We start from the raw sequence: 10,614 nt of genomic DNA, 5'->3' as shown, positions 1-10,614 counted from the left end.
TCAGTAGAGGTGTATCTGCCCCACAGCTCTGCCTGGTATCTGGAGAAGTCAGCAGAGGGTTTAGATACCCTGGAACTTAGGTAATGGGTAGTTCTGAACCACCACCAGGTGGGTAATGGTAGTTAATCAGCAAGAGCCATGAGTGGGCTTGACCACTGAGCCATCTCTCTAGCCCCAGCAGTAACTTCTATTGAGTATGATTTCTCAAGGGACATAAACCTTTTACATTTTAAGAAATACAATTTCCTTCCCTAGTACTACAGTTATAGCACATAGAGCAAAGTGGCCGGGGACATTGTTACTGACAGGCTTGCAGCATCTTGATTTAATAGTAATCCAGATTGATCGACAGGAATGAGAAATTAGTAGTGGGCTGGAGAGATAGATGGCACAGTGGTTAAGAGCACTGACTGCTCTTCCAAAGGTCATGAATTCGATTCCTGGCAACCACATGGTGGCTCACAACTATCTGTAATGGGATTTAATGCCTCTTCTGGTGTGTCTGAAGACATCTACAGTATACTCACATACATGAAATAAGTAAATAAATCTTTGTTTAAAAGAGAGACAGAAATTAGTAGCAAAGATTTCAGGTAATACAATATTTTTCTTAAAAGTTTGAGCCCATTTCAAAAGCAGAGAACATTAATTTCAAGTACAAGATCAATTATAATTGACAAAAGTGTGCGTCCATGCAAAGTATATTCAGCACAATTTAGGGAGATGTGTGTCCTTCTTAGCCAGTTGTTCTCAACCTTCCTAATGCTGTGACCCTTTAATACAGTTACTCATGTTGTAGTGACCCCCCACCATTGAATCATTTTCATTGCACCTTCATAACTGTAATTCTGGTACCACCGTGAGTGTGATGTAAAGTCTGTGTTTTCTGATGGTCTTAAGTGACCTCTGTGTAAAAGGATCATTTGGTCTCCAAAGAAGTCGTGACCCACAAGTTGAGAACCACTGTTCTAGATAGGGAGATGATGGCTGACAGAAAGAAAGATGGGTGGATAGAGAGACAGATAAAATGACAGACATACTTACAAAAACAAACACAAGTGCTTGATTTACTTGACTCCGTAAAACAAATGGTTAAAATGGGAATGGTGTGACTTTGAAACATTTCAGGCAAACATTAACGTTGCTGAATATTTCGTGTACCATAAGGCTGGTTAGAAAACCACTTTCATACTTTTATTTTTGACAAAGAGGACTTTCAGTAAATGTTTTCATCAGAATATGAGAAATGCAAAGCCATAACAAGCAACAATATTTAACAGCATATCCATACTCATATACTAAAACATGCACTAGGGTACATACTATCTTTTTAAACCTCAGTAATGTTAGTAGCTTCTCCCACTTCCTCCTTCAAGGATTCCTGGGTGGGACTGTCTGTACTTTCCCCACATCCCAAATTTTCCCCATTTGGGTTCTGAGATGCAGGTTCCTGGACCAGCAGGCCAGATGTATTTATGACCACACTGCGTTTAGCTCTTAGGGCATAGGCTTCCTGGGGTTTGGCTTTCTTCTGGCAGATCTTGAAAGCATCCTGGAAACCATTTCTAAAATTTTCATTAAAGAAACCATAAATGATGGGGTTGACGCTGCTGTTGCAGAAGGCGAGCCAGTGGGCAAAAGGGTAGACGTAGATGTTGATGACACGTAGTTTGTTGGGAGACAAGTCAGCATAGTCAGAGAGCATCATCAGAGTCCACAGGGGAAGCCAGGAAAGGATGAAAAGAAGGGCCACGGTCAGCAGCATCTTGATGACCTTCTGTTTCTTCTTGGACACGTGCCAGGGCTCTGGGCGTGGCTTGCCTGTGCAGCGTGCTGACGTCTTGAAGAGGGAAGCACCAATCCTAGCATACATGGCAATAATGAGGGAGAGTGGAGCCAGGTAGATGGCGGCGAATAGCACGGTGGTGTAGATCCTCCTCATTTCCTGGCTCGGCCACTCCTCCCGACACCAGTAGACTGTGCTGGTTTTATTGTGCGAGCTGAGTCTCACGCGGTAATATTTTTCTTCTTGTACATGTAGCATGATTGCAGATGGGGTCATAATGGTGATGGCCAGGCCCCAGATGATCACAATCGTGGCAAAGGCTGTCTTGACAGTGAGCTTTGGCTTAAAGGGGTAGACCACACACCGGAACCTGCAAGGATAGGTACAGAGCAGTGAGTCTTATATTCATCTATAGACAGCCCCTTTGAACTCTGCCACAGACTTAGTCCCATGGGCTTGCATTAGATATTCTTTTAAATATGACAAATTAAAATATGAAGCTGTGGATTCAGGAAAGACTACAGTCTTGTGTATTGTTATACATTATTTCAACCCAAGCAGTTGGATTCCAGAGCGGTAGGTTCGGTAGACAGCCAGATCTACTGTCCTGCTGTAGAGAGCTCATCAGTAGCAATACATGAACCAGTTCTCCTTCAGGTTCTTAATGTTCCCAATATCTCATTTCTATGCGTGGCCGTGGGATGTGTTCTTGCTAGTAGACATTAACAGGTATGTACAGCAGAGCTGTCCTTTTGGATGCTTCCTCTGAAAATGCAGCTTCCAGGTTCCAGGAAACTTAAATTGGATGAGAAGCACGTGGGGAAAGGGTCCCGGGGAACATTAGGTACACCAGTCTCAATTTAATTCTGAGCAGCAAGGCAGCGGGAGCGATCCAGGGAGCAGGAGACGGAGAGTGGTGGTCACTCAGCCCATAGAAGCAGGAGAGCAATACATTATTAATCGCTTACACCAAAAGGTGGTTTTAGATGTTTCAGTTATATGGATCTGAGAAGCACTATTATGAAATATGATGAAGACTCTTTCTATTTTCCCTGTTGAGCATGACAATTCAAACTCTGGAAAGGAATTTTTACCGCTTTTGTTACTGTGATTCTTCTTATTGTTAGGTGTGCATTATGAGGAATTGTAACATACATGTGCTCATATGCAGTATTATCATTTCAGATATCATCACCTATTCAATATATGCCGTGTTTTTGTGAGATTCTAAAGCAGGTTTTATTACTTGGCAGACTGATGTGCAGATAAAGAAAGCAATGACTGAATAGAAATTCCAAATTAACTTCTGTGACACACCTCCGGAGAATCACTGTCCAATGACACGCTAAGACTCTGTTGCTGAAGATGGCATTTACCTTACATGCGAGATGTACAGAAATGAAGCTATAACCACTCTGGAAGCTTTGTCCCTTCTGCCTAGCTTACATCGTGCTGGATGGTACTCTGTAGGGTGCCAGGGGCAGTTAGGACCTAAGTGTTTTCACTCAGCTGTGAACATGATTAATCTGTCTGCCAGGAAAGATATGCTCATTGGTAGAACAGTGACACAGCTGTTAGGGGTGAAACCAATTCCCCTCTGGAACCGACTCTGAGCTCTGCTCCATAAGACAGACCCTTGCCTAGCATCAAACATCCTTTTGAATACCAGAGATGATGGCTATGCTCAACCTTCACTTTAGATAAGGCTTTCTTCAACAAATGTAGATGAACACAGACAACCATAGCTTCACAAGATGCTAAGAATAATTGGAAGTTGAAGACTCAGACCTAAGAAGACCTTTGCTTTATCTCCTTAAGGCTCATGAGACACCAAGAAAGGCTGTGAAATGCCATCTTCAAAGCATTATGTGGCCATAGCAATCATGAGCTTATGGCAGCTTTATCTATTGTATTGGGCCTGTACAGATTTGGCCCATCCATCAGTGAGCTGTGGATAGAGAAGGGGCTCATGGGGTCATATGACTTACTATTGAACATATTTTACTAACATTCTGGAAGTGGGGAGAGGTGGCATCCACTTGTGCACCCACTAGTAAGCCCACAAGGCTCGAAGGTAGTTGCAAAGCCATGGTCGCACAAAGAGTCTCATTAAACACTATGTGACACAAAACAAAATAGCATGTCATAAGCCTAAGAAAGAGCTTTGCATAAGATTATTTGTCATAATTATAGGAAAGAAAGAAGGGGTGCTGCTGGTAGTAGTGGGGGCAGAGATGAGAGCCATCAGAATAAATCATAAGCATGAATAAAATTGTCAAAGATGAAAATGTATTAATAAACTAGGAGTGATTTGATATTATTGTGTGATGTTGGTACCTTCTCTGTATTATTAAAATGAAATGAATGAAACTAAAGCTATAACTGTGGAAAAAAACAAAAACCTCAAACATGTGTTGTCTTAGTTAGGGTTTCTATTGCCACGATGAAGATGGTGGTGCATGCTTTTAACCCCAGCACTCAAAATGCAGCAGCAGATAGAGCTCTATGGGTTTGAGACTCGCCTGGGCTACATAGTTAATTCCAGTCCATCCAAGGCAACCTACTGACACTCTGTCTCAAAAGAATAAAACACAGCAGACAAAGAATCGGAAGCAAAATCAATCTGGAAGAATTTATTTCAGCATATAATGCTCAGGTCACACCCCATAACTGAGGGAAGTCAGGACAGGAACCCCCGAGGCAGAAGCCATGGAAGAGTACTACATACTACACAGTTTCTCGTCACCCGGGACTCGGGGGTAGTACCATCCACAGTGGCCTGCACTCCACACCAGCCACTGACCGAGAGCCGCTCCCACAGACCTGCCTACAGGCTGAGCTTATGGAGGCGTTTTCTTCTCTTCAGTTGAAGTTCCTTCCTCTCAGATGACTTTGTTAGCTTGTGTGAGGTTGACAAAACACTACACAGGACATGTGTCCGATACACAATTGAGGCATCAACACTGACCTGCTGAAGATCAAGGCAGGGTGCCATGCAAGAGAATAAAACAGTTTGCATTCATTTATTAATTAACTGCGTTAAATTCTCACGCATCACAAGTGGAAGAAAACACTCGATGTCCTTCAGGGTCCTGTTCTCCAGACCAAGCCAACGCTAATTCTCTTTTACACAGCACACTGCCTTACAGCCAACATTGCAGCTAAAGCTGCGGTCCTCTTGGCAGCACCCCCATGCATTTATCTTCCTGTTTGCAGACATTCTGATGTGTCCAGTCACACCCCCCCAGTATATGCATTTCTGCCCCTCCGGCATCCGTCTGCATCTGGAATATTTTAGATTCCACATCATGGCACCACACTGTGTGTATCTTTGTGCAGTCTCTCTGGCAGCACATAGTTCTGAGTGTACCACTGACTTATGTGGCCCAGCTTCAATCATTTTAATCTCTGTAGCATTACCCACTAAAAAACAGCATAAATTGCTTGATTTTAATCTCATTTACCTTCAAAAATAAAATGGGCCAATGCTTGGAATATTTTTTTAAGTGTCATGTCAGAAACATTGCTCAAAGCATTCATGTACCGACTGTAAGTGGAGGTAAACCTTCAAACAAATGACTGTATAGCTTTCAGTCACTGTAGAGATCCCTAATTAACATATGACATTCACTTTTAGGACACCATTGTTTTTAATGCATTTCTTAAAACAAGTGAGGTATATTTTGAATGAGCACACAAAGATCGTGTATCTCTTACCAAATAAGTGATGTAGTTTATAAGGACAAACATGGAAGGTCCCACTAGCCTTGTCATATAATTACTGATTCTAAAATTAAATACCCACTCGGTTCATATTTCCAAGCTGTAACTGCATGGGAAATATTAACACTTTAAGAACTGAAAAAAAATCCAATTATATGAATTATGTAATTTATTATAAATATTCAGTAAAGCAATAATTTGGGAGTGGTACCACTTAAATGTAGCAATACAAGCAGGTCTATAGTTGTATGAACATATTCAGTACCATTTAGTAATTGGCCACAAGATGTAGGAAGTGAGTAAGTCATGAACCCTTTCTGGGTCCCACGGTTTGGGGCCCACTTACCTGTCCACAGCGATTGCCACCAAGGTGAAGACGGAAGCCGCTACCGAGATGCCCTGCACCAGCCCACTGATCTTGCACATGCTGCTTCCGAATGGCCACCCTGGATGGGGAATAGAAGAGACAATCATTTTTCCTTGTGGGACAGCAAATCTTAACCAAAGGCAAGGAATGAACGCAGCCGTGGAGTAATGTGCCTCGGTGTTCTAAGTAATGTCTCCGTACTGAGCGTGCTTCCTCGGAACATGACCCACAGCGCAAGACTTACACAGTACTGCATACATCCGGGGCACTGTGAGAAGTACTTTCCTTCTGCTACCACATGTGATCCCCAGGAGAAGATTCTGGAAGCTCTCATGGCATCTTTACACAGGGTGAAAATGCCATAACTATTCACCTTGCTCCTGCCAGCTTAAAAGTATTTAAACCTAGGTAAGTAACCAGAGTGCAAACCATCAAACCTTTCCTGCAATGCTAAAAATCCAGGGGTTCCAACCCTCCCAAGGCTGCCACCCTTCGAGGGGTTCCAACCTTCCCAAGGCTGCCACCCTTCGAGGGGTTCCAACCTTCCCAATGCTGCCACCCTTCGAGGGGTTCCAACTCTCCCAATGCTGCCACCCTTCGAGGGGTTCCAACCCTCCCAAGGCTGCCACCCTTCGAGGGGTTCCAACCCTCCCAAGGCTGCCACCCTTCGAGGGGTTCCAACCCTCCCAAGGCTGCCACCCTTCGAGGGGTTCCAACCCTCCCAAGGCTGCCACCCTTCGAGGGGTTCCAACCCTCCCAAGGCTGCCACCCTTCGAGGGGTTCCAACCCTCCCAAGGCTGCAACCCTTTGAAGGGTTCCAACCCTCCCAATGCTGCCACCCTTTGATACAGTCACGTGTTTCCACCGCTACTTCCTAACTGTAATTTTCTTACTGTTACAAATTACAGTGCAAATTTCTGCTATTTCTAATGGTGTTAGGTGACCTTTATGAAACAGTTGATTGACGCTCCAGGGGGGTCGCGATCCACAGGTTGAGAAACACTGCTTGAAATGACTAAAATAGCCAGAATATTAATCTACTAATTTGGAAGGACACCCCCATAAATTTTGAGGAGCTGGGAACTGCATTCAAATACACATGGTGCATGACTCACATGGTGTTGACGTCAGAATGGCGATTGCTCAGCATGAATGGCAGCCATTTATTCCTGTCACATACCCAAACCTCAGTGACTCGGGCATTTCTTGAAGAAATCAAGAAAGCTACCAGAGCAGTCTGACATTCTAAATACTCACTTGCTATTAAAAAAAATCTCCTCAACCCTGGTTTTTGGATCCTAAAATTCTGTTTTCTGTTAAAAAAAAAAAAAACAAACAAAAACAAAAGCAAAGCAAAACTAAACAAAAAACCCTATAGTTTCTTTTAAAAAAAACTATTAATATCTAATCTCTATTTGCACCAATACCACAAAGGAGCATGTTTTAACAGTGGTCCTATTTGAATTTGCCTTTCCTAATTGTTTCACTTTGCTTCAGAGACAAAGTCTCACCGTGTTCTTCAGGTTGGCCTCAAATTCACATCTCCCAAATTCAGCCCCTCAGGTTGTCAAGATTATAGAATCAGATTCCTCGGTGAGCCTTCTGAACACACAGGGATCCCCACTAAATGGACCATAATACTAAGAAAGCCTCAAATATGAACTATAGGGGATGTAAGAAAGGACCATGTGATAGAAAACCAGAATGAAGACATAATATCAAAAACATAGAATTACAGCAGAGATACATACAGAAAACAGTGACAAATAGATAAAGCCAAGTAATTAAAGGCAATGAAATGGAAGTAGTCAAGGTGAAAATTGAGAAAACCCTTCTCTGCCCACAGTTTCCCCATTGACCCCAGGACCCTACACAAGCTAGGCAAGCACGCTGACACTGAGCTACATGCTTTTAGCTCTTGGATTAAGAGAAAGATTTATTGTAATTTTAAAATCATGAATATGGGTATGTCTATGTACAGATATACACTGGTGAGTTCAGGTACCCACAGAAGCCAGAAGAGAGCATCAGATCTCCTGGAAGCTAGAGTCATAGGCGGTTTGGAACCAAACAACAGTGGGTGCTGGGAACAAAAACTAGGCCCTCTGGAATGGTTCTTAACCACTAAGCAATATGTCTAGTCTCAAATCCTTGGATTTGGGGTACAGTGGCTTTATGTAGACAAGACTGAACTTTAATTTGCAGTTCTCCTACATGGATTGCTAATATGCTGATATTAGAGGTATATACTGTACCCCAACACTGACACACACACACACACACACACACACACACACACACACACACACACACACACACACTGACATACACACATACACATCTTTGACAAGCAAGAGGCATAAATTGAACAAGACATAATGGAAAGGGCCTCCTGACTTCTTCTGTGTTAAGAAAACATCTAAAGAAGAAGGGAAAGAGTTTGTCAGGAATATTCTCCAGGAAAAGGCACATTTGTTTTTAGATTGAAAGGAGAAGTTTGTATAAATAAACTGCAGAAAAGCAACCTCCAACCCTAATTTTTAAAGAATAAAGAAAACTTAAAAGAGCTTTTAGGGCAAAAAATATACAACTTAAATAAAAGACAGCAAGGGTCAAATTTTTTAACAGTAACTCAAACATTTCTCAGAAGGAATAGAAGAGAGCAATCCCTTAAAAATTCTGAGAGGAAAAATGTCCATCCCAGAATTGTTCACATGGCTAACTATGATCAAGTGTGAGAGTGAAGGAAAGATGTGTGAGTTCTCAGAAATGCTTCATCATGATGTGCTATTTTTTTAGGAGAAAATAAAGTAGTAAAAGCTGTGTATCCAGAGGACCAAAGACAAAGGGAAGTGGTGAGCCCTGGGAGCTAACAATCACCAAGATGGTCCTCCTCTGTGCCAGTCAAGGCAGTGAAGCATGGGAACGTGTGTTTGTGCTTGTGTGGTATAGGTGGGTTACCAAAATAAAATGTCTGTCTTCTGCAGCTGAGAAACATAAAATTACATTAGTTGCATGTTACTTAGATATATGGTCATAAAATTAACCAAAACTAAAGACAGGAGATTCTTCAAGTGGCTTACCAATGGGAAGCACAATCAAGGTCACAGTTTGATTTATATGCAAAACATTAAGGTCATCATTCAATGTAAAATAAATATGGCAGAAAAATTGAGTGTCATGAACAGATATGAAGTTCAATATAGCTTGTCCTACTGTGAATAACTCTAGTAGGCTGAGATGATGTAATTGCTTTCTTATATATTGGAATTCCCATTCAAATGGTATTAATTGAGAAACAACATATCAAATGTTGTTTCTCAAATAATACCAAAGTATTCAATCAATGTTCTTACTGGGACTAGGAAATACACTGCCTCTGCACCTCTAGAAATGTAAGGAGGAACCAAAGAAGTGATAACCTAGGCCCAGGCATGTCAGAGAGAGGTTCTTATTCTCAAACATCTGGTTGTTTATTACGTGAACACTTCCAGGAACTCTGTAAGTATGTGTGAATGAATGAATGACTCTGCTCTGACTCTGGGTATGTGTGGGACCTTTTCTCAGATCATCTTTACACAACACACAAGCCGACATACCTGCGATGATGTTGTCCAGCAGCGTGATAGGCATACAGAATATTCCGACCAGTAAATCACTTATTGCAAGATTTAAGATGAAGAAGTTAGTGACTGTGTGCATGTGTCTGTTCCTTATGACAATAAAGCAAACGACTGTGTTTCCCACCATGCACAGGGAAAAGATCAGGAAGTAGGAGCTAATGAAGATCGCTGCCACTTGGGGCTGGTGGAGATAGTAGTTCACATATGTGATGTTGATATCTGAATACCAGTGATGCCCTGTATCACTGCCACTCCAGATGTGATTCCAGCTTTCTGAAGAGTTTGAGTTCCATTTCTCACTCATGGTGGACCTTAACAAAGGCGAGGCAAAAGAAAATCAAAGATTAGTGAAATATGGGTAGAATGTAACATCTGTGTTGAAGTTTCATAAGAGAAACATTGTCTCAACAGCACTGCATTTCAATGAGCTCTCAGTAATCCATCAGTTTTTATATGGACCTGAATTATAAGTGAGGTATTTGTCTTATTAGGATTTCAACGGGAAGCATTTGAAATTCCTGTGTGCCATAACAATTGTTAGCGCTGATTCTCTAATATGCTTTATATTTCACTTCCTGTCTGTCAAAACCTGTTTGCTCTTGGAAAACAAGTAGACATCAGAAGAGCCTCTGTGTTATCTATTAATCTGACAAGGGATTATTTCTACATGCATTTTGAAAGTGCAGAGCCACCTCTATATTCTAATTATTAGACAACGTTATAACATTCAACTCTACATCCATATTTAAGAGTAATGTTAGGAACTTTATGTTGATAGATATAAATTTAAGTGGATCAACTACTAAGCTGATAGAACCCCACCTTAAAGACCTTTGAGGCAATTAGTGATTTCACAGTCTCTTCTGGACATTTGGCAGGTATATGTATATTACTGTGGTGAGACATGTTTCTCCCATGAATATTACAGTAAGAACTGAGGTATTTGTTACATATCTGATGCTTGATGTTGGATGATATTCCTTTTGTGTATTTATTAACTAAGCAATCCTCTATTTTGACTTGCTTTTACTTAATTCTGAACCAATACTAATTCGAGAACTTAAATGACTAAGTTATTTATTTATTTTCTTAATGGAGCATTGTTACAGATGACA

General features: G+C 41.5%; 1 protein-coding gene across 1 annotated transcript; it reads right to left on the bottom strand.

Moving 5' to 3' along the window:
* Positions 1 to 1,330: 1,330 nt before the first annotated feature.
* NPFFR2 (neuropeptide FF receptor 2) lies at positions 1,331 to 9,803 on the bottom strand (the record flags this gene model as incomplete). Its single annotated transcript, XM_080911180.1, has 3 exons — positions 1,331 to 2,156; positions 5,856 to 5,955; positions 9,476 to 9,803. 3 exons carry the CDS (start codon positions 9,801 to 9,803, stop codon positions 1,331 to 1,333), a joined length of 1,254 nt encoding a protein of 417 aa, XP_080767306.1.
* Positions 9,804 to 10,614: the final 811 nt, after the last annotated feature.

The sequence above is a fragment of the Micromys minutus genome (assembly GCF_963924665.1).
Source record: "Micromys minutus genome assembly, chromosome: 1".
NCBI lineage: Eukaryota > Metazoa > Chordata > Mammalia > Rodentia > Muridae > Micromys > Micromys minutus.
The sequence above is the reverse complement of the archived record's forward strand: the minus strand, read 5'-3'. Positions and strand labels throughout refer to the sequence as shown.